Source organism: Daldinia loculata, assembly GCF_022478755.1.
Source record: "Daldinia loculata strain CBS 113971 unplaced genomic scaffold F4817scaffold_39, whole genome shotgun sequence".
Classification (NCBI taxonomy): Eukaryota; Fungi; Ascomycota; class Sordariomycetes; order Xylariales; family Hypoxylaceae; genus Daldinia; species Daldinia loculata.
The window spans coordinates 144476-170247 of NW_026054893.1; the positions used below are offsets into that span (position 1 = coordinate 144476).

At 46.5% G+C, this 25772-nt stretch overlaps 9 protein-coding genes across 9 annotated transcripts; 4 read left to right on the forward strand and 5 right to left on the reverse strand.

Annotated features, from left to right (window-relative positions):
• Positions 1-1341: 1341 nt before the first annotated feature.
• On the reverse strand, positions 1342-3290 carry F4817DRAFT_173652 (Ribophorin I). The gene is made up of 3 exons (XM_049298238.1): positions 2786-3290; positions 1880-2728; positions 1342-1826 (listed from the first exon to the last, which is right to left on the reverse strand). The coding sequence occupies exons 1-3, from the start codon at positions 3133-3135 to the stop codon at positions 1550-1552; spliced, it is 1476 nt and encodes a 491-aa protein (XP_049157196.1). The 5' UTR covers positions 3136-3290; the 3' UTR covers positions 1342-1549.
• A 955-nt stretch (positions 3291-4245) lies between these two features.
• F4817DRAFT_173802 (hexokinase) lies at positions 4246-7415 on the forward strand. The gene is made up of 7 exons (XM_049298239.1): positions 4246-4538; positions 4742-4861; positions 5476-5598; positions 5652-5677; positions 5742-6155; positions 6211-6665; positions 6725-7415. The coding sequence occupies exons 2-7, from the start codon at positions 4822-4824 to the stop codon at positions 7146-7148; spliced, it is 1482 nt and encodes a 493-aa protein (XP_049157197.1). The 5' UTR covers positions 4246-4538; positions 4742-4821; the 3' UTR covers positions 7149-7415.
• F4817DRAFT_317743 (arginine N-methyltransferase 2) lies at positions 7305-8765 on the reverse strand (the record flags this gene model as incomplete). The annotated part of the gene is made up of 3 exons (XM_049300841.1): positions 7305-7339; positions 7402-7995; positions 8072-8765. 3 exons carry the CDS (start codon positions 8763-8765, stop codon positions 7305-7307), a joined length of 1323 nt encoding a protein of 440 aa, XP_049157198.1.
• Positions 8766-9174: 409 nt separating this feature from the next.
• On the forward strand, positions 9175-12442 carry F4817DRAFT_343417 (SPX-domain-containing protein). The gene is made up of 4 exons (XM_049304027.1): positions 9175-9341; positions 9562-10133; positions 10189-11808; positions 11858-12442. The coding sequence occupies exons 2-4, from the start codon at positions 9648-9650 to the stop codon at positions 12137-12139; spliced, it is 2388 nt and encodes a 795-aa protein (XP_049157199.1). The 5' UTR covers positions 9175-9341; positions 9562-9647; the 3' UTR covers positions 12140-12442.
• On the reverse strand, positions 12418-14132 carry F4817DRAFT_173845 (uncharacterized protein). Its single transcript, XM_049298240.1, has 4 exons — positions 13854-14132; positions 13740-13786; positions 13484-13689; positions 12418-13423 (listed from the first exon to the last, which is right to left on the reverse strand). Exons 1-4 carry the CDS (start codon positions 13999-14001, stop codon positions 12931-12933), a joined length of 894 nt encoding a protein of 297 aa, XP_049157200.1. The 5' UTR covers positions 14002-14132; the 3' UTR covers positions 12418-12930.
• A 1175-nt stretch (positions 14133-15307) lies between these two features.
• On the forward strand, positions 15308-16437 carry F4817DRAFT_173985 (uncharacterized protein). Its single transcript, XM_049298242.1, has 4 exons — positions 15308-15859; positions 15920-15982; positions 16043-16105; positions 16158-16437. The coding sequence occupies exons 1-4, from the start codon at positions 15494-15496 to the stop codon at positions 16395-16397; spliced, it is 732 nt and encodes a 243-aa protein (XP_049157201.1). The 5' UTR covers positions 15308-15493; the 3' UTR covers positions 16398-16437.
• A 1-nt stretch (position 16438) lies between these two features.
• On the forward strand, positions 16439-21493 carry F4817DRAFT_173986 (ankyrin repeat-containing domain protein). Its single transcript, XM_049298243.1, has 4 exons — positions 16439-16596; positions 16671-19856; positions 19972-21080; positions 21136-21493. Exons 2-4 carry the CDS (start codon positions 16733-16735, stop codon positions 21367-21369), a joined length of 4467 nt encoding a protein of 1488 aa, XP_049157202.1. The 5' UTR covers positions 16439-16596; positions 16671-16732; the 3' UTR covers positions 21370-21493.
• Positions 21372-22367, reverse strand: F4817DRAFT_173932 (uncharacterized protein). Its single transcript, XM_049298241.1, has one exon. It carries the CDS (start codon positions 22137-22139, stop codon positions 21618-21620), a length of 522 nt encoding a protein of 173 aa, XP_049157203.1. The 5' UTR covers positions 22140-22367; the 3' UTR covers positions 21372-21617.
• Positions 22115-25594, reverse strand: F4817DRAFT_343431 (uncharacterized protein). The gene is made up of 9 exons (XM_049304028.1): positions 25076-25594; positions 24727-24917; positions 24393-24591; positions 24278-24333; positions 24025-24228; positions 23277-23957; positions 22564-23180; positions 22459-22505; positions 22115-22391 (listed from the first exon to the last, which is right to left on the reverse strand). The coding sequence occupies exons 1-7, from the start codon at positions 25093-25095 to the stop codon at positions 22597-22599; spliced, it is 1935 nt and encodes a 644-aa protein (XP_049157204.1). The 5' UTR covers positions 25096-25594; the 3' UTR covers positions 22115-22391; positions 22459-22505; positions 22564-22596.
• Positions 25595-25772: the final 178 nt, after the last annotated feature.

Sequence of the window (25772 nt, forward strand, 5' to 3'; positions counted from 1 at the left end):
GGCCTTTCTCGTGGGGATGTACTCCTCGTGATAGTAGTACTTGCGCGAGGGCTCGCCGCCGCCGAAACACATCGTGATTCTGGTTGCTGAAGAGCTCATAGGAAATGTAGATTTGAAAAGGTTGTTGTATGGCGGGTTCAACCGAATCTGGGATCCTTGACTTATACTACCTAAGTATTGTACTTGGTAGAAGGTTCGAGATAATAAATTCTCTTGGGTTCGATAAGATTTGAAAGTTGAGCGAAAAGAGTAGTCTTTTTTTCTTTTTAATTTGCCCAATTTCTTTTTTCTAACCACAGATGTTGATGAGATGGATGGATGGATGGATGTATAGATGGATGAGAACTGATGCTCGAAATTAAAAGAGAGGGAATGAGATAGTTCAAGTATTTATCTACCTGTCTCATACGACCAGAGCTCAGCCTCGCTGACCCGAAAAGGTCACGAGGAGGGAAACTTCAGTGTAACCCTTCTTTTACCTACATACACCGAAGAATACGGTCCTAGGTCATTGGTGTTGTCATTAGTGCTAGGATGTTTTCAAGATCCTCAGAGATCATCAATATGCATCTCATTTTTTTTTCCATGTCGTAATCCCTGCAGCTATTTAATATCGACGATACCTACCTACATAGGTAGGTAGGTATACATATACATATGCACATATAGGCAAAGCAACAACTTGTAGTACGAGAAACCGTCTGAACCTCGATTTTTTACGCCACATACGCAGCTCATCAAAGATCTAGACAACCGGCCTTGCCGGTCCTTCGAGATCAAGGAACTGCCAAGGACCCCGTCTCTCTGGTTCTATAACTCAGGCTACCCGTGTCAACCTATAACACGAGGATATCTCGTCTTCTTTGGAAATATCTACTATAACACTTACCCACTTACAACAACAACAACTCATCTTCGTCACCTCGAGCACCCGTCCTTATACATGAATGCTTAGTTAGCCGTTACCTCTTTAGTAGCAATGCTTTTCCCCCTTGAAATCGGGTATACGGACATGAATATAACATGATGCTGTACAACGCTGTGTATCGGGTTTGCATTCTCGCATTCCGTTCCGAAGTCGACTTATAGAGGTCCATATGACCTATGATGCTGCGCCGACGTCAGCTTGCAGGTCTAATTGCAGCCAAGTGCTAGTAGACTAGTTTAGCTTCGTCGTATTAACGCCCTGGCGCAGGACCCTTGGACACTTGGACAACGAAGAAACCCAATTGACGACATATATAGTACTAACTTATTATAGTTGCAGTAGCATCATACTTTAGTGTTATTTAGAAGAGAAAAAAAAAATCAAGTATTAGATATCTACCGACGTCAAGGAAGCGGCTAGATATCTACTCTCTAAATTGTCGCTATGAGAGGAGTGAAGGTCATAATACGAAGAATTTAATTCACTTTCTGTATTCATTCATGCCAGATCTAAGCCGCGGGCTGCTCTAGAGTTTTTTCAGGCCTCCATTAAACCTTGAAAAACTTGTAATGTACATGCGCATATGTACTGAATTCGTCCTAAAAGAACCAAACGCCCTCATTATTTCGTAGAAAACCTCACGTCCACTTTTGAGACTGCCCACATCCCTACAAATACTGTTAACATGCTAGCAAACACGACAAGCGGTTTGCGAAGGCTAGCCACCAGCGAATAATCGTACGAGACGATAAGATCGCGGTCTCGCAAGTCGTCCACCAAGTTTCTCGCTTTAATTGTTAGCACTGTGCGACCAACAGTATCTAGGTATGTCTTTTGTAGATCGACCGAATAACCTGTGATAGAGGATTCGGGAATTGTTGTGTGGAATCGAACGTTCCTACGAGACGGTTAGTAGACATTCAAAATTAGTAACTCTGTAGAAGTACTCACTCGGCACCCTCTGGTAAGAGCACGCGAACCTGTATCTGCTCGAATGCGGCGCCCTCAGACTGCTTGGGTCCCTCAATAAAAGGTACGTTCAGCAAATAGCTATCGCCTGACTTCCTCAGGAACTGTTTAGCGTCGGAGTTCCAGCCGATTGTAAATGGATACTTCCAGCCGCCAAAGACAGGGTATCGAGGCTTGAGTTCGAGTACAGCCTCGCGCCTATTGGAACGGAAATGCGACGTTGACACGTTGCCAATAGCATCCGTGAAGTAAGCATCCTTGCTCCCAGCTCGAAGAGGGAATTTTAACTCCTTCAAGGCGTAGCTTTGAGGATTAAAATATTGAGCCTGCGCCCATTTCACCCTATTGAACTGAGCCGAAAGGTTTGCGCCATTGTTGTAGAGTGTGTATCGCTCTTCAAACGCGATGTTTCCACCCCAGTGACTGACTTCGATATCCCGCTCCAAATGCGACACGTGCGTAACGGGCTTGGTGAATTCATACCGCACCTTGACCGGTGACACTGCGCCGGCCGGGACTTCGGGGAAGGGGCCGTAGATAAGCTTCGAACCCTGCTTCTGCGGGAATTCTTTAGTCTCGCCACTGCCGGCAATCTTGGTGTAGTCAGGAATATCGGAAGATGGGAGCTTGACTTCCGTCTTTTGCTTCAATGTTGGGTAGGCCGATGGGCAATACGCCGAGAACTGGTAGACGAGGTATTGCTTTTCAGATTGCTCAATCGAAGCTGGCAACGGCGCATACGCATTGAGGTAGTAGAAAGAGATGCCCAGGGTCTGCTGACCCTTGGCCGGCAAGGGTGCAGGTAATCGAATGCGATAGTATTGAGTATCGCTGGTGCTATATTAGTAACGAGGGTATCAGACTGTAAGGTAATAGAGCTTCCTTTACCTTAATGGATCGAATTCAACGGCTTCCACGGCAAAGCCTGTTACGCTTGTATCCTTTCGATCCTTCACCTCGATACCTCCGATCCTCTCCATCTGGTCGCTAGTGAACGGTAGGAAGTATTCATCTTGAGACTCCGGTGACGAGTTCTCGATTAAGACATTTATAGACTCCTTTGCATAGCTCTTTTCTAGGGAGATGACATGTACCAAGTTGGCATTCTTGAACACCTGTGGCGGCTTGAAGGTAGCTGGGAGAGTGACCTTGGACGATGAAGGCCCAGCAATGTTGGATTCGCCTAGGACCTGCGAAAGTAAGGAGAAGCAGGTAACTGCAACTGCAGTGAACTTCATGGCGAAGAAAGACCGGATGGGCTACTCATGAAAAATGAGCAGCGCCAATGTAGATGATCAACGGCGGTTGTAGATGTTGACTTGGGATAGCTACATGTGGCTTCTCCAGAGCAGCCAAGAGGTAGAGGTAGAGGTACACCTTTCAAAAAGTTCCAAAGTTACAGCTTACGTTGCCAATGCGAGTCCGACCCGGGATTGAGGAAGCACGTTATTCCGTATGCGACAATGCCGGGCACCTGCATGGATCCGTACATTTGGCACAAGTACCTTGGTATTGATAAGCTGATAAAGCAGCATTAAGTCATCTTTAGTTAGACCTGCACGGCATGGTAACGGTTAACCCCATATTTTTGATGGGACCGGCTGTTACAAGACCTCGATTTGGTAAACTCGAAAATTAAAGCATGGAAGTTCCTGGATGGGCTAGATCTTTGAAGTGTCAAACAATTAGGCTTGGAACTTGTATGTATCAGAACTTTGCGATAAACTGTACTAAAAAAAAACCAAGCAGCGTCATCTTACGATTCTATATCACATGTGATCATCACGGATTTTGTCCTACCTAGGTACCTCGTGCTCAACAAATCGCTCAAATCCCTCTACCAGCCCTATGTAGTGTACCTAGGTATGTAAAGTACCGTATCCCTGGCAGATAAATCACCCCACGATAGCATAACCCCAGCATGACCAGACTTGGACGTTGAATGCGGGGTGACGGACATGTAGGTCTTAACATTTGCACCTCAGCTCGCCCAGAGACTTACGGAACTCCATATTGGCAAGTCCGCAAATCCGCGAGTACTATCTCGGCCAAGATGCCAATATTCTAGTTATTGTTGTACGGATAGATAATAAATATTTGAGCGCGTTAAAAGCCAAGCACACCGCTGATCTGACATAGTCCGAAACAAACTCTGAGATATGTTGGTATTAGATAGATAGATACATGTAGGGAAACAAAGTGACGGAGTGGTTTAATGGGAAAATACTACGGGGTTTCCGGTGATAACGAACTACGACATTATTGATTATTGTCGTCGTAATAAACCTGTTGGAACTTGGCTTCAACTACATCAGAGTACTTATAGCATAGAAGTTATGTACCTAAAGGTATGCCCGACTTTTTAAGTGCGACCTAGATCCACCCAACTAGATCAGCTTAGAAACCAATGAGAACTACTAGAATTGTCGTAGAACCAATCGACCCAATCGAACATGATATTATGGGTCGATAGTCGAGGATGGAGGGGCACTTTCGTCAACTTTAATTCCCCTCATCATTGAAAAGACCTTAAGCTCCAATACCACCTACTACCTACATGTTATCTCTTTCTTTTCGCTGCCTCGCCCTACCCGCATATTCATACATATATTATTATTAGGTCAAAATCTGGTTGAGCTGAGTAAGTTTAATTGTCACCTCGAATCTTTTCTCAGCCTTCCTATTTGTTTAGCTCCGAGATAGCTTTCTCTATTTAGGTATTAATATATGGAGCTGCTAGGGCTGTTTGTCTGATGCTCACCCCTCTATGTTTCTTGCTCTGAATTTTTTCTTGGATCGTATCATTTCCCTGCTTATTGCTTATACTAACATATAAGGCTTCAGAAATCTAGGATCCATCCTCCCATATACTTCCTTAATACAGAGTAACATCTCTTGAATTTTAATACAAATATATTATCAAGATGGTCGGTCTCGGTCCTCGCAAGCCACCATCCCGAAAGGGTACGTACAAATTTCCCTATGTGAGATTTGATATAAGTCTCTTTTTATTTCTATTCGAGACGACATGCTAGAGCTAGAACTATCATTCCATCCCTTATAAGCTCAGTTCTAGTGTTCGTCTAACCCCCTTTTTACACTACCCACTCTTGACACTCTTTGGACCTTCCTCCTTTAAGAATCCGTCATTCAATTACAGGGCAGTTACTACACATAATGGTAGACCATAGCACTTTTGCTCCTTCCATAGGAGAATTACTAGGAGCTATCCAATGCTATGAAATCTGCTCAAAAGATCACCAACCGAATATGAGCGTGATTGGAACTCGAGTCTGGGTTGTATTTGCCCTAGCTTTTGCTTAGCATACAATCTTGCAAAATATTCACACATTCGCCGTCCTCACATATTAGTGAAGCTCCCTTCGCATTCTCCCTCTTTTCATATCATAGAAATATTATCTGAACATTACCATGGAATCTGGACACGCTCTTGGTCGTGTAACGCGCCTTCATACATATCACCACCACCAACACCAAGTCAACTCGAATGATGACATCGATGGTTCTTTTCACCTCTAAATAGATATCTGCATATTTACTGACATGGGATATTATAGGGTCTATGGCCGATGTGCCCAAAGATCTTCTTTCCGAAATCAAGAAATTAGAAGATCAATTCACTGTTGAAAAACCTAAACTTAAGGAAATCACGAAGCACTTCGTATCCGAGCTTGCAAAGGGTAAATATGCTCATCTTAAGTACATTATAAAATAGATACTAACAGCACGATAGGCTTGAGTGTAGAGGGTGGCAGCATTGTAAGCTCTAGACACGGAAATAGTATCCCTTAGAAACAAGTAAACTAACCTAAGGGCAACATAGCCAATGAACCCAACTTGGGTTATGGATTTCCCAGATGGAACTGAGACAGGCACTTACTTGGCTCTAGACATGGGTGGTACCAACCTCCGTGTCTGTGAGATTACCCTAACGGAGAACAAGTCGGAGTTTGATATCATTCAGTCCAAATACCGTATGCCCGAAGAGCTAAAGACTGGCGACGCTGATGAGCTGTGGGAGTACATTGCCGACTGCTTGAAGCAGTTCATCGAAACCCACCACGGTGAGGTTCCGTTGTCAGAGGGGAAGATCCCGCTTGGTTTTACTTTCTCATACCCCGCCACTCAGAACTACATTGATGAGGGTATCCTACAGCGATGGACCAAGGGTTTTGATATCGAAGGCGTGGAAGGCCAGAATGTTGTACCGATGTTAGAAGCTGCACTGGACCAACAGGTAAGTCGGATCGAATAACGGCAATACCCGGACACAGTTGTTAACGAAATCCTAGGGTGTCCCTATCAAAGTCTCAGCTTTGATTAATGACACAACAGGAACTCTTATTGCTTCCGCCTATACCGACCCGAAGATGGCTATTGGATGCATCTTTGGAACCGGCTGCAATGCCGCATATATGGAGAACTGCGGCTCCATCCCAAAGTTGGCCCACATGAACCTAGACCCGAACTTGCCGATGGCGATCAATTGCGAATGGGGTGCCTTTGATAATGAACACAAGGTCCTCCCTCGCACTCCTTATGATATCATCGTCGACAAGGAATCCCCTCGACCAGGCCAGCAAGCTTTCGAAAAGTGCATCGCCGGTCTCTATCTTGGCGAAATCTTCCGCTTAGTCTTAGTTGACTTGCATGATAACAAGGATGTTCATATTTTTGAGGGACAGGATATCAAATACCTCCGAAAACCCTACACCCTTGATTCATCCTTCCTCTCAGCCATTGAAGAGTAAGTTATAGACGGGCTATAAACATTCTAATTCTATCCTGCTAACCGACCCTACGTAGTGATCCTTTCGAGAACTTGCAAGAGACCGCAGACCTATTTCATGACAAGCTCCACTTAACTTGCACTCGTCCCGAACTCGAGCTAGTCCGTCGAACCGCTGAACTGATCGGCACACGTGCGGCTCGCCTGTCGGCTTGTGGAGTTGCTGCTATCTGCATCAAGAAGGACCTTCAGCCCTGCCACGTGGGCGCCGACGGCTCCGTATTCAACAAATACCCGCATTTCAAGGCACGAGGCGCACAAGCTCTCCGAGAGATTCTCGACTGGCCGGCTAAGAAAAACCCTAGAGAAGAAGACCCGGTCGAGATCCTCGCCGCCGAAGATGGAAGCGGTGTCGGCGCTGCTGTTATTGCCGCTCTTACGCTGAAGAGAGTGCAAAAGGGTAACCTTGCTGGTATTCTGCACCCCGAAAATTTCAAATGAACGACGAGATCGTGCGAGGAGGTAGCGTAGTAGAACTGCAAAATAAAAAAAAGATAACGGTATGTCCCTTAGAAGGATAGACATAGAGAATATGGTCCAAACAACGCAAAAAACAATTGGTGTCTGGCTACGGGACTAGAAAATGTGGCACGGAGTTCAGCCCATCAGGGTGCAGGTCGGTAGTCGATACTCTATCACACAGGTTAGCTTGCTTCAAAAAAACGTTGCAAGACCAGACCGCGGATTGACTTACTGTCTAAAGTCCAATAGCGTCTTTTTACACCTTGCCATTCTCCTTCTCCTTCTTTACCCAAATCTTTCATGTCCACATCCAATTCCTGCCACTCTACATCCATGCCTGCATCGCTGAGATGCATTTCGACTACTTGCGTGTAGACGTCATAGCATATCTTCCGATCGGCGCCTAGACCGTTGAAGAATCCAAAACTGCCTTGCTCTTCTAATAACCCGGGCACGTACTCGGTGAAGAACATGCGTAGCTGGCTGTAGTCCTCGCCAAATGTGTCAAAATAGATGGCGTCGTACGTTTCGCCCTGTTCTAGTAGCTTGGGAACCACTTCTTGCCATTTACCGCCGTGGACTTTGAATGCGCCTTCGGCCGGACCGCTGGTTTCCCATTCCTTGCCGAACTTAGAGTCCGAGCTGCTGATGTGTTCGAGGACGGCTAGGTGCGCCTCGACGATGTGGTGTTTTGCTGGGCGCGTCTCGGCGAACATGCCGTCGACGATGCCCATGCCGAACCCGATATTGAGGATCTTCCGGCCGGCAGGGAGGTCGGGTAGGAGCGCGTCGACGGAGGCGCGCATAATGGATGTTTCCCAGGCCACTGTTTGAGAAAAGGGGGTTAGCCTATAGCAGGGGGAAAAGGCCAAACCATTAGGTTAGGTAGATAAGGTACATACTCATCACGCCGTTCTGGGCCGAGTCGACTAGCTTCCCGTCGCTATATGTCAGGTTGGAGCGTAGGTAGTCTGCGCTGTTGACGTTAGGCCCGACGGTGCCTTTCGGTGGGACGAAGGCACGGTCTGAGTCTACTATAACTTCTATATCTCCGTCCACGCCGTCGCCGTTTATATTTTCTACGTCTTTCTCTCCTTCGTCTTGGGTACCATCCTCTCCTTTTTCTTCTTCCTCCTCCTCCTCTTCCTCGTCTCCGTCGTCAGACTCAAGCTCTTCATACCCACCCAGCAAACCGAACAACAGCTCCGCTCGCACACCGGCCTCGACGCATAGAGTATACAAGTCCTTGAGCCCGAGGCGCGCGGCCACGCACCCCGGTGTCTCGCCGTTGTTGTCCACATCATTCCAGATGGCGCCGCTCATGAACAGCTCGTGCACGACAGTCTTAGCATGCTCCTCGACGTTCTTTGCGTCGTCGCTTAGTGCGCCCCGGTTCGCAGGCGCGCAGGCACGGATCGCAGCATGTAGGGGCGTCTCGCCCGTCTTGGGTTCCTGGACGCTCGCGCGACCTGGCACGTTTAACAGGGGCTTGATCCCCGCGATATCGTGGTGCCAGGCGTGGTATAGGATCTGGGAAACAGACGCCGGGCACGAGGCCGGTATGCGCGCGTCGATGCTGTCGTTCTTTGCTGTCATGGTCCCCCCCCTATTGGATCCTATAGATCTATAATCTATAAAAAGGTAGGTACCTAAGGATAGGCTCTCGCGATGTAGCTATGCCCTCGTGTAGCTCGTCGAGATAGGGGGGTAGGTATGGTGGGGTAACGAAGAAAATTCAGGGTTCCGATAAGCTATAAAGTGAGATCAATTCTATATGTACGGTGTGAGGGAATGAAATTTAGACTGTATTTCCTCTTTCTTTTTAGTGAAGCTAGGTAGCTTCCTCCAGCGATCATAAGCGCTAAAGCACACCGTTGGAGCCGCTAAAATCCAGGCTGGGAGTTTGGACATTCAGCGGGCTGACACGTGCTAGCCCAACTCTAATTGATTGGGCAATGGCTGCTAGACGGTAGGGACGGTCAAATTCTGCTACTGTACCGCTGTGGATATGCGACAAGTGGGGAATGTCCCTGTTATCATGACGCGAGGTTTCCAAGCTTCACTGCTACAACAGATCGATCGTGCAGCTTTTCAACCTCGCATTGTACATATATTCTTTGCACTACGCGCATATTACCTATCATAGTCTACGGATTTAATTTCAAGATCCTCGTACGATCTCCTCAATTGCTCTCTTTTCTGCATGCTATTATTAATTGTCCTCTTTTCTTTTTGCGAGCATAGTCACGCGATATAATATTGATACTCCTGTTGGCATTGGGGGCTTGGGAATACATTTTCTCTTTTTTCCTATACTGACTATTTCTTGTTTCGTATGTTCCTACTAGTGTGTTTGGCATCTATTTATGTTTCTCCATGCTAATTATTGAAGATTTGGCTACAAGGAAGACCACCTGGCGTTCGACTCGATACCGTGATACTAAGGATAGGTGGCGCGCTCGTCCGGGTGTAATCGTCATGAAGTTCGGCGAGCAGCTCCGCTCTAGCATTATTCGCGAATACCAATGGTATTATATCGACTACGATGGACTGAAGAGTGAACTCAAGACGGCCTCCGGGCCGCTTGTAGAGGTGGACGAAAGCCCCTCAGGTTCCGGAAGCAAGAAGGGCAAGGCCAAAGCCAAGAGTCAGCAGAAAAACAGGTGGACGGAAGAGGACGAGCAGAGGTTTATTAGTAGACTGTATGCGGAACTCGATAAGGTCTATACTAAGACCAAGGTCAAGCAGTCGGAGATCCAACGTCGTATAGCGGTCAGCGAACGGGAGGTCAAGGAGGTCGTCGCCAAAGTTACCGAGCGAGGCTTGACAGAGCAGGGACCTTCCGAAGAGGAATTCATACTGCTTGAGGAAGACCTGAGCGATATAATTGCTGACGTCCACGATCTCGCCAAGTATGTCCAATTGAATTATACAGGGTTCTACAAGATAATCAAGAAACATGATGTTCGTATACCTATTTGAGTATACCGCTTCTCAGGGAAACTAACCGATGCTGTAGAAAATGACCAACTGGCACCTCCGACCCTCGTTCGATACCGCACTCAAGAACAAGCCCTTCTATAATGAGGATTTCGACGCCGAAGTAGTGAAACTCTCCAACATGTACAACCACGTCAGGACGCGTGGCAATCCCGTAACAGGTGATAGCGCTGCCGGTGGTACCCAGGGCAGCTTCGTCCGCCAGACGACAAAATACTGGGTGCATCCAGACAATGTCACTGAATTAAAGCTGATCATCCTGAAGCATCTGCCAGTGCTTGTCTTCAATGCGAGCAAGGAATTTGAGCCGCAGGATTCTGCTATTTCTTCCATCTACTTTGATAACCCAGAGAAATGGGATCTATACGAAGGCCGACTAAAGAAGACGGAGGGTGCTGAAGCTATCCGTCTTAGATGGTATGGTGGCATGCAAACCGATACTATTTTCGTGGAACGTAAGACCCATCGCGAAGACTGGACTGGAGAAAAGTCCGTAAAAGCTCGCTTTTCTATGAAGGAGAAGAACGTCAACGCATACTTGAGGGGAGACCTACTTCCGGCAGCCCTCTTTGAAAAGGCTCGAAAGGACGGTAAGAAATCCGAAAAAGCCATTGCCGAGGATGAGACTTTGGCAAAGGAAGTTCAATACTCAGTCTTGAAGAATGGGTATAAGCCGGTTTGCAGATCGTTTTACAATCGAACTGCGTTCCAACTGCCCGCCGATGCTCGTGTCCGAATTTCACTCGATACTGAGCTTACAATGATACGAGAGGACAACCTCGATGGCGTTAAGCGGAGTGGTGATAATTGGAGGCGAATGGACATCGGGATTGATTATCCCTTCTCACAGCTACCTGCTGGAGATGTCGTGCGTTTTCCCTACGCCGTCTTGGAAGTAAAACTCCAAACCCAACATGGACAAGAGCCCCCCGAGTGGGTTCGTCAACTCATTTCAAGCCACCTTGTAGAAGCTGTGCCCAAGTTCTCTAAGTTCATTCACGGCACGGCTTCATTATTCCCTGACCGAATCAATCTTCTTCCTTACTGGATGCCGCAGATGGACGTAGATATTCGCAAACCGGCAACTCACAACTTTGGCATTCACCGGCCGACACATTCCCATACTAGCGGCACGACCTCGGACGACGACGACGATGATGATGATGATGACCTTGATTCGGATGCCGAAGATACTACCGACACTGGATCTGCAGGTCCTTCAAGTCACGGAAATGGCTTGTCGCGGGGTGCCCAAGCTCTCGAGTTAGGGGATATCGAGGGACAGACGGCAGAGGGCACGGTTGCGAACCAAGATTACCCCTTGTATGACTCGGATGACGAAGTAGATGAAGAGGATGCGCTTGAGGAGGCAAGAAGGGTTGGCGGCTGGACCTACTACTCAACTCTAGCTAAGAAGTACGCAAGAGCGGCTGGTCAAGGGGCATGGTCAGTTCTAATGGCCATAACACCACGTCCTCGAGCTTCAACCGTGCCTCGTAGTAACCGAACACAAATGTTCTTCGGTGACCAGAATGTCCAGACGAAGAAGTTCAGAGCCCCGAAGGGCAAGAAGATTTACGTGCCTGTTAGAGTCGAACCTAAGGTCTACTTCGCGGCGGAAAGGACCTATCTCAGCTGGGTAGGTAATCCTATTTTGACTCTGATAGATATTACTGACGAATTACTAGCTCGAATTCTCGATTTACATTGGCACCATTGCTGTCACATTGCTTAACTTCGGCACACACCCGACCAAGCTCTCATTTATCGTATCTGGGCTCTTCACCTTTCTAGCTGTCTTGTCGCTCTGTTATTCTGTTGGTATCTACCTATATCGAAGTAAGGGAATTCGTGAGCGCAAAGCTATTAAGTATTATGACAGATTGGGACCGAGCGTTTTATGCGCGGCACTCTTTGTGGGAGTTGTGCTGAACTTCGCGTTCGAAGGCCGAGACAGGGCGGTATGGTAAATTAGATATTGCCTATGGCTACCTAGTACGGATTTTACTTGGGTGTTCTAGTACAAGCTGTGTAAAAGGGGCTGTATAGTGGTGTGTAGAATATGTACTTAGGTACCATGTAGGTTGTTCGTTCGAGTTTGCTACCTGTGTTATCTATAGGATCGAGTTTATGAGATGGAGTGAGTGACTGTACATAGAGGAAGATGGAATATTAGCGATCCATCTAAACAGATACCGAAGATTGAAAATTAGCTGGTAGGCGTTGTAGATCGCATCGGCGGAGTATATATAAGGTATCTGGTAGCTTCGGTATTGCTCTGTTTGCTTGTATATTCTATTAATATCATTATTATTAATGACTCGTCTCTAGGGATGAAGGCTGTTAGTCTCTCCCCATCCCTTCTTATCAGGGAAATGTTACGTTCTAGTCGAACACTATTCCCCTTCTACTATCCTATCTATATTTAAAACTTGAGTTTAAATAAGGAGCATGTCGGATACCTTCAACTTTTCAATCCGTATCTTATATCAACTACCGCCCTCCGGAGACAACCAAATGTCCAGTAGTCCTCCTTATCGGGGGCGCAAATGAAGCCGTCGACCCGTTCGGATCTAACCCACCGGAAGTCCGATGATCCGGGGCCGCGCGGAGATTCTCCTCGTCCCTAATCTCCTTTACGCGCGCCGCGCACTCCTTAACAACGAGTTCCGGCGTCTGTCCCGGCTTGAGGATCGACTCAACATCGACGTATTTCGTCGACTTCTTCAGGCTGTTGAACAACTGGCCCATGCGTCCCGGCTTAGCTACCTATGGTCTCCATCTTGCCGTAGCCGAGCTCGTAGCAGAAGAGAATCATGGCGGCGGTCCCTGCGGCTAGAGCGGTGGCCGCGCTACTTCCGGTAATGGTCTTGTTGTCGTTCTCGAGGATGACTTCCCCCGGGAAGAGGTAGTGCACTTTGTTCGTGTCGACGATGTTGAGAGGGTGGGGGAGGTCCGGGTCTTTCCAACCGTCGAGCTTAGCGACGTACAACTGAGCGAAGGGACATGCGTGGCAAATAAGCTTGGCCATCTGCGTTCCGTGGCCTCGCGCGGAGGCATAGAACGGCTCAGAGTTTGACTTTGGTTCGTCAGGAGGCCAGCCATGAGCAATCCTCTGGCCTAGGAATTCTCCTTCAGGATTCACACCATCGTCGATTATAGCGACCTTTGGCCTGCGTTGGTTATAATTAACCCCAAGTTCCGTCCGAAGCTCGGCCGCGAAATCTCTAATATTATTCATCCAATGATGACGGCTATGAGAACCTATTGTTAGTATTTCTTCGGAGGTTATGATTGGAGCAAAGAGAACGTACTCTTGTGACCTAACATCGAAGCTGCTATCGAGACGAGGAGTAATTCGGGGTTTCGGCGGTCTCTCAATCGATTCTATAACTTTTATCTTTGACGGGTGTAGACTATTGACTGCCTGTCTTAAACGTTCTTTAAAGTTATATATATTCTCTTCGTTTAGCTTATAACTCTCTAACCCTTTCCTAGCATTTAGGTAAACTTGGCTTAGCTTACGCCCTGGTGTTAGTTATTGTTATGTCATAGGGATAGGGGCCTTACCTTTGGTAAGCTTCGGAGACCACTGCTATCAGACCAGGACCAAAGCACTATCGAAATGTGAGTTCTCGTGCTCTAATACACTACTGCTAAATGAAATACAGGAAGAGAACTTACCAGCGTTGCTACCGCTGGAATGAAGCCATATATGTGCTACATTAGGCGCTTTCTTGCGTATAGTATCGACGCACAAGTCGGCTTTATTCCAATCAAGATAGCGAATAGCGAATATCAAACCCGTCGAGACATGCATCAATGGTCTCATCACTACAGTTCCTATTCGGATTATCTTTAACAACCAACTTGACTATTTGCTTCACCCCTTTTTTTCTTTAACCATTTAAATGTTGCGCATAGAGCCTTGTAATCTTCTTCTCAGCTTCCCGACAACGTCTACATTTTGGAATTCTTTCTGGAGAGCAAGTTGGGACCTCTGCAATGTAACGAGAAAAGTGTACTGCATCGTGTAGAGGCGTATTCCCGGCGCCATGCCGTATCTTCTGGCTACGCTGCTGACGAAATGCAGCAATGTGCGCCTTGCTAATCAGGAACGGGGCCATGTCCAGGTTTTCCTTGATAGCAAGGTGCAAGCAAGTTTCGCCATTTTCATTCTGCAATGATATAGCCTTTGCCGCAACGTCCGGTGCTATCTCGCACATCAGTTTCGCGGGATTTTCTTTCGCTTTATCGCTACATGTAGTGGAGTCTCCAGCGGTCCCTTCGTTTGATGTGCCAGGTCCTCGGGCGCTTCCTGTAAAGCTAACCTGACTATGAAGTTCATTGCGTCTTGAGTTTCATGGAAGATGAGGAGGCTTAACACGATATAGTGTAATAAAGTTGGTTCTTCTACGTTTTTGTCGTCCTTGAGGCACAAACGTACTCGGGCCCGGTACTTTTCAATCACGTCCGCATCGTCGAACCTGACCTCTTTGCTAACTTCTGTTAGGAGCTTGGTACGCTCAGTCCGGATGTCGATTGTGCCCGACCTGCCAATGGCAAAATCTAGCTCGCCGTCATCAATATCCACCACCACCTCCTCCTCATCTGCATCATCTAGATTGGCCTCAGTAAATGGAATAAAAATTCTATCCCAATGCCCGTGGGACCATCTATCATTGTGAAGTCTTCTAGACCTCTTCAGATATAAGAGGTACCTAACCTAGTTTGATTGATTCAAAAACTCGCACAATATTTAGACGGGGAACAAAGCGGGGGATGGGATTTAGGGTGACATCTAACCAGTCGCGGGCCAAACCTCTACATATGTCTACATATGTCATACCTACATACCTAGGTTAGATACCTATGTAGTACTCCCCTATCAAGCTTCCACAACAGGAATTGGGAGCCAAGCTAACCAACTTCCCCATAAATCTTATGGCTGAGAGCTGATCTGATATGCCCGACAAATGTACGAATAGGGTACATACGCAGCAAAATTAGTTGGGTAGAGGCGATCCCCATTTATATCCTAATTTGTGTTCGAGCTGATCAATGTCCTTCCTCGAGTGTTGTCTTTTAGATGGCCAGGCAAACCTCATAGACCTCTGTTCACCAAGGTCTTCAAATTTGTAATATCTTGTTCTCGTGAAACCCTATTCTTGGATTAAAAACGAGGCGGAAACTCGTCTGAGCGTCGGAGAAATACCTGAATCCACGTACCTACCTACGTAACTACAAAATCATCTACGGTTTCCCGCTTATGCTCCATCGCCTATCTTCAGCTTAGCTTGCCTTCTATACGGAAGAGAGTGAGCATGGACAACTCGGGTAATGAAGCCGAATCTGGCGTTGCAATTGAAGTTGTACTGGGATCGAATGAAGATGAAGAACTAGTAGTCGAGAATGACGATACACCGGGTTCCCAGGCCGGGGGCGATTCTCCAGAAGAACCCGCTCCACATCCTATCCTATCTAATGGCTTAATGATATTGGTTCCAGGATTTAGTATGAAGTACCCGACTGTATATAACAATGTCATGGTAGAACGGTGGACACATGTCAGAACCTTTTCCTTCAAACCGGAGAGACTTTTTGGCGAGAAGGGGTCAATAGAAAGCTTGGATGATATAGTTGAGGAACTACTGGATCGTGTTCTGAACTTGGCAGCGGATATCAAAGTTGTATGTCCCCTTTCCGAGACTATTGCCAGTCAGATATCATCGCTGAACTATACCTACTAGGACTTGTCCGAGCTCAGTCTTGGTTTTATGTCGGCTGATCTTGGTGGTATGATCGTGAAAAAGGTTTGTCGGTTTTCTATTTGATATCTACTAGCCTGGACCGTTCCTGATGATCGTTGGTAGGCTCTCTTGAAAACATTATCGCTTGCCAAGTACCAAAAACTACATGAAAGAACCTCGCTCCTGGTAAGCCACAATGTCTTCATTTATCAGACCGGCACATTAACTACCTCCTTAGGCTTTCTTTGGGACCCCTCATCAGGAGTCTGAGGTATACAGCTGGGAAATGACGATATTACGTATCATTGAAAATACCTATGAAGGATTATGGGGTCCCTGGCTCCCAGATCGTATCCGCCAGTTATCGCTCTATCTAGAGAAGCTCCATCTAGATTTCAATAAGATCTCGGACGAATTCAGGATTCTCAACTACGTCCAAGATTTGCCCGAGTCTAGTTCCGAAGTTCTGGTAGGCTGAATGTCTTTCCTGTAATAGTTGTATCATGCAATTGTCGCTAAACCCGCGAGTTAGACAGTCCACAAATCTTGTGCAGAGCTACAAGGCTTCAATATTACGAACATCAGACGCAACGTAACGCATCACAAGCTCAGTTTCTTTGTGAAAGAATCCCCTGCGGAAGACTACATTATAGAGCGTATTTCAGACGCCCAGATATGTAAGTTTCTTCTTTTCTTTTCTTTTCTTCTTTTTGCTGTATGAGCCACCTCGTAGTCGCTAACACAAGTTTAGATGTCTCTAGAGGATATCGTGAACTCATCCAGTGGCTATCTATCCAGTCAGACGGAATTAAAATGGACTTCCAGACACTGGGACGTCTCAATAGCCTTGCTGATTTTATTATCCGATCAAAGGCATTGAAGTCTCCTATCTACGACGATCGAGCAGATCTTGTTTCACTAGAGATCGAAGCAGAGGTTGACGGAAATCAGTTTTTGTCTTGTTTCAGTAACGCGATTCGACAAACCATAGCGGAATACCCTGGTGCTGTCATCGCTTGCTCCTCGCTCACTCCCACTGAACCCTCCTCCTTGACGGAGACGGGACTTTTATCAAGCTGCCTTGTCCAAATACTGAAGCAGCGCCCTAAACTATACCAGCAGATGAGTAGATCCTCCGAGCGGATCATAAACGCCGTGCACAACCTAAACTTTGAGCTTAGAGTCCGAGGACTTTGGGAATGCTTAAGGCTAGCCTTTCTTCGCTCTGACAGCCCATGTTTTTGGATTATTCACACAAAAGGCACTCCAGCCGAGAAGACACTCCTCTTGAAAATAATAAAACAACTGCAATTCTTTTGCAAACTAGACGAAGGCTCGCGGAAAGTAATTATCGTTACTAGCTCGATGTCTAGAATTGGCCTTCCACCGTCAAAAATACATTCGCAAATATTTCTAGATCGCGATATCCTAAGAGAATCTATTGAGAAGGATCTTCAACAGCAATTAGATCTGATTATAACTACCAAACCTCGAATTTCCGATATCAAGGAGAAAATTTCCCAGTTACTAAACGAGCATGGGTCGAATCACAAGTTAATGGATTTCTTGTTAGACGCGTTGCGGTTCATTCACATCCCTATCCCGGGCGCCCTGGCTCGCCTTGCAGATGATTTTACCTCAACTGCTATGGCATTTCGCGTTATATTCGATCAAGTTCCCCACAGCTGTCAAACCTGGGCACGTAAAGTCCTCGGGTTTCTATGCTTTTCAATGAGGCCCATGTCCATAGGCGAACTCGCAACTGCTGTAGCCGTAACTGATTGCAAAAGTCTCGAGCAACTCCAAAAGAGCATTGCACCTGGAACGGCAGCCTATATTCGGGAATTACTTCCAGGAATAGTACGAATTCACTCAGGAAAGGTATACGTGGTTCACGATGAACTGAAGTCTTTCCTCCGCCGTAACCCAAATGACTGGTACTATCTCGAGGATTACCACTCGGAAATTGCGCTGGCTTGTTACCACTATCTTTGCCTCCTCATAGAGCGTTTTGGTATCTCGGACAAGTCACCGCTGAAAGCAATTGTCCAATGGGAACGCCGCGCCAGATCCTATCCAGGTAATATACGGGATGCTCTTCTGGATGATCGTATTTTCTGGTTATCCTCCTATGCTTCCATGTACTGGTGTGAGCACTGTCTCTCTCCACAAAGTGATGCAGCTGCGAGCCCACGGCCGGGGCCCTGGATAACAAATCCAAATCGCCTGCAGGAATTGCTCACCTTGAGATTTTATAGTAGATGGCCATTTGATCAAATCTGCAAAATACCTCAGGAACGCATGCCACCCGACCTGAGGAAGGCGGTCAATATGAGTGAGATGGATGCTTTTGAAATGACATTACAACTGGTTGACAGTCGGCCTAGCAAGGCATGCCTAGATCTGATACACTTCCCTACCTCCCCAGCAGAAGATGCTGTCGGTCGTTGGGTTTATGCTAACTTCACAAAGTTAGATATGCATGGGTCAGTCGCTTTATACCCTCAAGTTATAGAAGCACTCCTCCAGCATCAAAAAGAAGCTACACTAGACGATATATCCTGTCTACTTATGTCTATTGTTCTACACAATAACTCATCCTTCCTAGTTGACTTGCTCGGAAAACTCGAGGATCAGGTCAATCTTAGAGAAGTATCATGCGAGGCGTTGAGCTATGCGATTAGCTGGGGCTTCGTTGATATTGTGAAAATATTGCTAGACTACCAAGCAACTCCTCTCGGGACTTTCCGAATCGGCTCGGATATTACTACACTCTTAGATACGGCCGTCTTAACTGGCAATGAGGAGATGGTCCAGGTACTTCTGGACGCCGGCGCGGATGTAAACGCGCGGGCTAAGACAGGCTTTCTAGACCGCAACAATAGTCCCCTTCATGTTGCCTGTCAACTCGGCCTCATAGACATGGTACGTCTGCTGCTCGACGCGGGGGCAGACGTCAACCTCCCAATCGCCAACGGCATAACTGCGCTACATACTGCAAGTATGCGTGGATTTGCTTCGATCTGTAAGCTACTTATTAAGCATGGCGCATTCATTGCAACAGATGCACAACACCAAACGCCATTATACACTACAGTAAGGTGGTATTATATAGGGCAGCGGTACAAAAAGACGGCCGCAACATTACTTGAAGCTCTTCAGAACCAGTTTCCGGGTTATAGAGAGGACAGCAGCGATGACGCCGAAAATCTCTCGAAAATCATCAACGCGCAAGCTGACTCTCGAAAACGAACCGCTCTAATGTACGCAGCAATGACTGGTGATATGGACCTGGTAATATCTATGATCAACATCGGGGCTAGCATACACATCACTGATGAGAACGACATTGATCCCCTATTTAGAGCCACGATAGTGGATGATATAGACATGGTCCGTTACTTGTTGGACAACGGCGCACAGCTTGACCGAATACGAGACGATGGTAGTTTACTACTGCATGATGCTTGTGACTACAATAGCCAAGAGGTGATCGAAGAATTGTTGAAGCGAAATACACCTGTTGACCATCTTGATAACGACTTGATCCCCCCTCTTGGATACGCGGCTATGCAGGGCTTAATCTGCGTAGTAAAGCAACTAATCCCACGAAGTTCCAAAGAAACGATATCGCTCGCACTGATATCTGCGGCACGTTACGGTTACCACGAGATTGTTAATACCCTGCTAGATGCTGGCGCAAATATCAACCATCAAGATGAGTTCGGCGATACACCACTTCACGTCTCCTGTTGGAACTATTATCCAAGAGTGACTCGAATCTTGCTCGCTCGCATGCCGGATATAAACCGCACAGATAACTATAATTGTGCTGCCATTGAAAATGTTGCTTGGAGAGGCGCGTCTGAGTGTCTAAAGTTGTTGCTAGATGCTGGAGCAGATCTTGAGATAGTAAGCGGATCTGGCAGGACACCTTGTGAGTACAATTTAGTATTACTTTTTAAACCCCTTTCAGAGCCATTCTTTGGAATTTATGTTCCTACATTGATCCCTCCTCAGAGCCAGACGCTTGGCTAATTTTGATATTCTAGTATTTCAAGCAGCGGAAGCCGATATTGAGTGCTTCAAAATCCTCCTAGAGCACGGAGCACAGGCAGTGTTGCCTGAGAGCATTAAAATACCACCTCAATACCCAGTATTTAAAGCTGGGGTTTCTTTCCTTGCTGGACTTGCCCATGAATGCTCTCCTAATATTATTAGAGCATATGTCGAGCACCTCAAGCTCCAAGTCAGTGAGGACGCTTTCCTCTTAGAGATCAACGAAGCTCTTGTCGCGGCGACGTATGTTTCAAAGCTCGAGAACATACAAATTCTGCTAGAGTTCGGCGCAGATCCCAACTTTATGATCTCAAAGTTTGACGTCGCGTATGGCTCAGCTATTGGCATGGCCGTTATCAATGATAATCTAGAAATTGTTCGGGAGCTATTGGACAACATGATAACGCCTGTAGATCTCAACAAAGTAGACGACTATCGCACCACGCCTCTCCAACTAGCAATGGACTGGGGCTTGCCAAGCATTCGAGAAAAGATGTTGGATTTGCTTCTCACACACGGAGCTGATCCTACAATCTCGAGTGGCACTTATGGAACGGTTCTGAACGCAACTTGCGTGGTCGAAGACGATGAAATTTTCAATAAGATAGTAAATTTGCCTGGAGTCTCTCGAGATGTTGCGGATGACCTAGGGCGACTCCCTCTTCATCTCGCAGCACGGCGATGCCCTACTGATACAAGAATCGATTTGCTAACTACAGAAAGTTCTACATTCAGAAGCACAGATAAGCAAGGGCGTAATGCTCTTCACCATGCTGCAGCCGGCGGCCGGTATATCACGATTGAGAAGATATTAAAAGAATGCCCTGACTTGATCAATGCCCCAGATCGTGATGGCTGGACCCCACTCCATTGGACTTGTCGACAAGATAACATACAAGCCACGAGGTCCTTGATTAATTATGGAGCTAATAAAGAAGCCAAAACTCACGATAGGTGGGCTCCTCGCCACGTTGCTATCTACCACGGAAAGACAGAACACCTAGACTTCTTCCCAGAAGACGGGGGCGATGCCGATGATGAGGAGTTACCTAGTGAAGCTGCCGAACGAGTGAACGATGACCTCTGCGACTCGTGCTTCTGTGTAAGTTACAAGTTCATTATTGATCATACCTGGACTCAATACTGACTGTTGGCAGGATATATACGGGACGGGATATCGTTGTGGCACATGCCCTAAGTATTGGCTCTGCTTCAAGTGCTACTGGATCTATGAGGAGACACACCCTAGACTTCATGTATTCTCGCGACATGATCAAGATTCACATGAAATAGATACACCACCAGGTGATAACCCAGAAGCTGGAAATGGACAGGATGGGGAGAGTAGTTCATCTATGACTTGTGTAGACTTAGGTAGTTACGATGGATAGGCTTGCTGGAAGGTTATATGACGAGGATAGGAGGAGTGATGGACTTGGCTAACCGGGAAAATTATAGACTAGACACTGAGTCCGGCTTAGGTATATCGATCGTGATTTCAGGGGAGGGGGCTGCGGTCCTTAGATATACATTAGCCGTAAACAAAAGAAAGTAGGAGATAGGACTCTATTACGAATGAAATTCCTTCGCAGGCCAATGCCTACTACATTAAATAAATCTCACCAGACATTCATATAGGTTAAAATGTGATCACGAAGTGCACTTTCAAACATACGTGCCCTACTGCCTCGATACTTAAGACCAATGTCATTACTCTGTTTAACCACTGAGGAAGCTTGTCCTTCTCATCCCTATTAACCATCTCATTCACTAGATTCCACCCCCGCCTCATCCCCCCAGCATACCCGCTCTCAATAGAACACTCCTCGCCCAACGAGACCGAAGCTAGATTATTAACAGGGTACTTATCCGTCGTCGGCGGGATCTTGGGATCAAAACACACCGCATCATCCAGCGGTATCTTCCCCATAATCCCCCGAACCCTCTCAGTCGCATCCGCAAAAACGGAGACGTGAGCCCGCACGTTAACCGTCGCGAGAAACAACCCCTCATCGCCCGGCCTCCGCTCCAGCAGCACCGCGACACGCAAATACTTCGGCACGCCGCTCTTCTGCGAAGCGTTCTCGCGCAGCGTAAACCGCGCCGCATTCGGCTTCCCCGCAGCACGATTAACAAACGCCTCGGTGCCCTCCACCACCATGCTATCCCCGCGCTCAACCGAGATTTAATTCTACGATTTAAGTATTCGCGTAAAAGTGGTATTCCCATTTATTGTTCTGCAAGTTATGTACCCGCGAAGTCGACTTAATCTATCTATACTCTTCTCAGCTAAACACCAAACTTTGCTTCCCTTCCCATACCATAACATTAAAACCCCACGTCCTATGGGCTGTGGTTCAAAACCTTTTACAAGGCCAAGAATATTCTACAAGCCAACTCGAGGTTACCAGTAGTATTAAAAACAAACCAGTAGCCATGTTTCTCATGTTAGGTAGTAAGCTAACGATACGCTCTCCCAGCAAGAAGTCTATAATGCATTGGCTATAATGAAAGGGCCACGACGAGGTATCCCCCTTACCAACGCGTCCAATAATCATGAATATTCAATGATCTTCCAAAATAGGGTGTTATTGTGAGTGCACTCGGCGGGATTTTGATTACATTGGCGCCCCGAATTGCTCGTCGAGGTCGGTTTGCACTTGGGGGCTGTTGGTTAGTGCCTCAATGGTATCATCAATCACTTTGCCACCAGCCGACGTGAAGTGACGAGTGCGCTTGATGCCCTTGTCGGGGCAGCCTGTGATGCGGATCTCTGGGGCTGCGTCGCCACATATATGCGAGTCTACATTCGAGTGTTGAAAGATGTTGGTGCAGTTGGTGAGGTCATTACCAAAGTCAGCTGTTGACGTGGATCGATGAGAGAACACTCCCGAGAATGTACCCTGGCTAGGGGGAGAATTGTTTGAGCTGTTGTCCTGGGTTTCCTTCCCAAGGTTATAGAATGATGGCTGCGATACCTTGCGCATCTCGACGTGGTCTATGGTTGATACATTTTCATTCGGGGAGTCCTGGTGAAGACGATTCTCCTTGCGTGACTTCACTTCAGGAGCTGGTGGCGCAATGCTTCCGGCATAGACAGGAAGCGGATGTGGTTGATTCAGCAATGAATGTGTAAGAGAATTTGCGAGCTCGGACGAGAAATTGGCGTGGTTAGAGTTGAAAAAGTCGTTCATTGACGTGCCTGTAGTAGAATACTTGTCAGCCTTGCTCACTACATTGACGTCTTGATCATTTTGTGAAGGGACAATGTGGCTATTGAGATAATGGGCTGAGATACCTCCAGGCGCGTCGATCTTGCTCACGTCTATATTAAGCTCATCCATGAAATTTGTCCCAGTCAAAGTCGTTGGCGTGTTAGATGGCACCTTGGGATTATGGGTGGCTGTATCCGCATCTCCAAGATTAGACGTTGAGAGGTTTAAGAATTGATGATCTGATATGCTTTGAGTAGTGTTCGAATTGCACAAACCGTAATCAGGCATGCTCATATCAGAGCGTGACACCTTGCTTATGCCGGTAGTCCTGCGAGTAGAAGCATAGTTACAGTTAGACTTGCCGCTGTCGGTGGTCTGGTTGAATCCTATGGGTCCGAAATTGCTATTCGTCCAATCAAAGCAAGCAGTCGCTTCAGACTTTTGCGTGCTGAAGGGATCTGCCCAGGCGGATCCAGATCCAGATCCAGATTCGGTTTCGTTACGCTGTAACAATGCCTGGGTATTAGGCATAGAGCTAAGCAAGCCGTTGGTATTTGCTTGTATTAGCCCCGGGGGGGCAGGGTTGTACCCAGATGAATTGGATGTTCCTTTCATGTAACTCGTCGTCCGACGACGAGGGGAGTGTTGATGGGCATCCGGACCGTCTTCGTGGCGCTGTGACGGAACAGGCATGGTAGGGTTGAAAGGAGTGCGCCGCCACATCCCGGGATTCGGCCACGCAATACCAGAGCTCTCGAGAATATCTGTGATACATATATGTTAGCATGGGATATCTTACTGTGTCAAAATAGGGGGTATTTGGTTCTCTACCAAGGGGAGCATGTTGGAACGAAAACGCCACAACATTCTTGACTCGTTCGATGGGAACACTTAGAGAGTCCCTCGGGAACCCCTCGCTAATGACAATTTTAATTCTTCCAATTTCATCTGCCGGGCTCCAGTAGCTTTGCTGGAGAACTTCGCTGCGGAACGGAGGGAACCTGAGAGTTTCTAGGTCACCATTTTTGGTGAACTCTACTCATAATTAGTTGCTAAAATTTAGCTTATAGCATGGTTTACTTACCAAAGCTATGGTTGATCAGCTGAGGCCACGGCCCAGTACGGGTTAATGCTGACGAACTGAGGGATAGTTTGGTTAGTGTCTGTTCAGCCTTAGGACGTTCGTGTTGAGGACATACGCGACTAGACGACCATCGATCAAGACTCGTGCCTCGAACTTGACTAATTCTGGATGCTTGCTGTAGCTTCTAGTGAACTGACTGATATCGGGTGTCTTCCAGGAGTGAAGCGAGATGTTGAATTGGGTGCCTGGGGACAGTCCTGGCATGAAACATGTCATGGTTGGTAAGCCGTACGATCCGTGGCTATATGCAAATTCTGAATACATCTAAATTAGCTCGTCCACGGCAAAGAGACTGAATGCTGATACATCTTACTTGACCCTCAGGATCGAAGGTGGCCTGAGGACCAAAAGCGTCTTGATGGGGCACCTTGATAGGAAATACTACTCACCATTATCGTGGACCACATGGCAATTAGTCTTGAACTCCTTCATTGGGATTTTGGAATCCCTGGGAAATAATAGCACATCCCAATCCTCAAAACGCATCTTCACTAACTGGGGATACTGAACGACGAAGTAGAGAAATCTCAAAGAATATCTGGTTGATACAACGAACAAAACTTGGAATAGAGCCGATAACCTTCGAGAGGCATTAGCATGAAATCTGTGTTCGGCAGTATTTAGTTGTTGGTGATGTGAATTGTAGCAGTTGAATATTCTAAGTGTTGGAGAACATTAAGAGATGGATTACTGTAAGGTAAGGTACCTGGTCGATGAAATTCCATGTGGATGGTGTACCTGTAAAGTGACGGCTCCATAGTGAGTTCCTAGTTTATCAAATATGTATATGCTGAAGCTACGGAGCTCTTAGAATTGTCAGAAGGTGCAGGCAGGTACGATACCTCTATCTGCTCAGGTAAGCTCGGATACGGTATAGAATCGATACGTGGTAGGTACTCAACTTAGAGGCAAGTATGGGTATGGGCTAAGCAGGGGATAAAAAAAGAAAGAAACTTTGACATGTCGTTATGCGCTGATGATTTTATAAGTGACGAACTCGGGAAATTGGAATGCAAGGTAAGCAATAGCTCTTCTTTCACCACATGTAACTCTTACATTAGCGTCAGTATATAAGACCTTAAGACCGTATTGATACCGTATATTCACGGTATAATTGTCTAAATAGTTGCGCATCTCAGTACGAAAGAAAGACAGTAGCCAAATCTACCAACGGTATTGCTTTACAACGGTATTTTTAAAGTTAAACGTCGTCTCGGATCAACGGTTTTTCTTTTGCAAATAGTTTTTTTTACCAACGGTCTTTTTGCGGTCTTAATACGGTCCGGAAAGGTATAATAGGTAAAAAAAATATATATATATATATATTATTATATATACTATTATACATATTTAAATTATTATATTACATATTTATATGTAAAGATTAAAATAAATACATACATATAATAATTAAATTTAATAAGTATTATTTTAT

Excerpts from the sequence above, each read along its gene's own strand:
- F4817DRAFT_173652 (XM_049298238.1), bottom strand. The coding sequence starts at position 3,135 with ATGAAGTTCACTGCAGTTGCAGTTACCTGCTTCTCCTTACTTTCGCAG. Across the intron at positions 2,729-2,785 it reads GTTGAATTCGATCCATTAAG|CGATACTCAATACTATCGCA; the intron begins GTAAAGGAAGCT and ends ATATAGCACCAG. Across the intron at positions 1,827-1,879 it reads CTCTTACCAGAGGGTGCCGA|GAACGTTCGATTCCACACAA; the intron begins GTGAGTACTTCT and ends ACCGTCTCGTAG.
- F4817DRAFT_173802 (XM_049298239.1), top strand. The coding sequence starts at position 4,822 with ATGGTCGGTCTCGGTCCTCGCAAGCCACCATCCCGAAAGG. Across the intron at positions 5,599-5,651 it reads CGTATCCGAGCTTGCAAAGG|GCTTGAGTGTAGAGGGTGGC; the intron begins GTAAATATGCTC and ends ACAGCACGATAG. Across the intron at positions 5,678-5,741 it reads GTGTAGAGGGTGGCAGCATT|CCAATGAACCCAACTTGGGT; the intron begins GTAAGCTCTAGA and ends AGGGCAACATAG.
- F4817DRAFT_343417 (XM_049304027.1), top strand. The coding sequence starts at position 9,648 with ATGAAGTTCGGCGAGCAGCTCCGCTCTAGCATTATTCGCGAATACCAA. Across the intron at positions 10,134-10,188 it reads AGATAATCAAGAAACATGAT|AAAATGACCAACTGGCACCT; the intron begins GTTCGTATACCT and ends CCGATGCTGTAG. Across the intron at positions 11,809-11,857 it reads AAAGGACCTATCTCAGCTGG|CTCGAATTCTCGATTTACAT; the intron begins GTAGGTAATCCT and ends ACGAATTACTAG.
- F4817DRAFT_173845 (XM_049298240.1), bottom strand. The coding sequence starts at position 14,001 with ATGAGACCATTGATGCATGTCTCGACGGGTTTGATATTCGCTATTCGC. Across the intron at positions 13,787-13,853 it reads TTCCAGCGGTAGCAACGCTG|TGCTTTGGTCCTGGTCTGAT; the intron begins GTAAGTTCTCTT and ends ACATTTCGATAG. Across the intron at positions 13,690-13,739 it reads GTCTCCGAAGCTTACCAAAG|CTAAGCCAAGTTTACCTAAA; the intron begins GTAAGGCCCCTA and ends CCAGGGCGTAAG.
- F4817DRAFT_173985 (XM_049298242.1), top strand. The coding sequence starts at position 15,494 with ATGGACAACTCGGGTAATGAAGCCGAATCTGGCGTTGCAATTGAAGTT. Across the intron at positions 15,860-15,919 it reads TGGCAGCGGATATCAAAGTT|GACTTGTCCGAGCTCAGTCT; the intron begins GTATGTCCCCTT and ends TATACCTACTAG. Across the intron at positions 16,106-16,157 it reads ATGAAAGAACCTCGCTCCTG|GCTTTCTTTGGGACCCCTCA; the intron begins GTAAGCCACAAT and ends CTACCTCCTTAG.
- F4817DRAFT_173986 (XM_049298243.1), top strand. The coding sequence starts at position 16,733 with ATGGACTTCCAGACACTGGGACGTCTCAATAGCCTTGCTGATTTTATT. Across the intron at positions 19,857-19,971 it reads CGGATCTGGCAGGACACCTT|TATTTCAAGCAGCGGAAGCC; the intron begins GTGAGTACAATT and ends TTGATATTCTAG. Across the intron at positions 21,081-21,135 it reads TCTGCGACTCGTGCTTCTGT|GATATATACGGGACGGGATA; the intron begins GTAAGTTACAAG and ends GACTGTTGGCAG.
- F4817DRAFT_173932 (XM_049298241.1), bottom strand. The coding sequence starts at position 22,139 with ATGGTGGTGGAGGGCACCGAGGCGTTTGTTAATCGTGCTGCGGGGAAG.
- F4817DRAFT_343431 (XM_049304028.1), bottom strand. The coding sequence starts at position 25,095 with ATGGAGCCGTCACTTTACAG. Across the intron at positions 24,918-25,075 it reads ATGGAGCCGTCACTTTACAG|GTTATCGGCTCTATTCCAAG; the intron begins GTACACCATCCA and ends TGCCTCTCGAAG. Across the intron at positions 23,958-24,024 it reads GTTCCAACATGCTCCCCTTG|ATATTCTCGAGAGCTCTGGT; the intron begins GTAGAGAACCAA and ends TATGTATCACAG.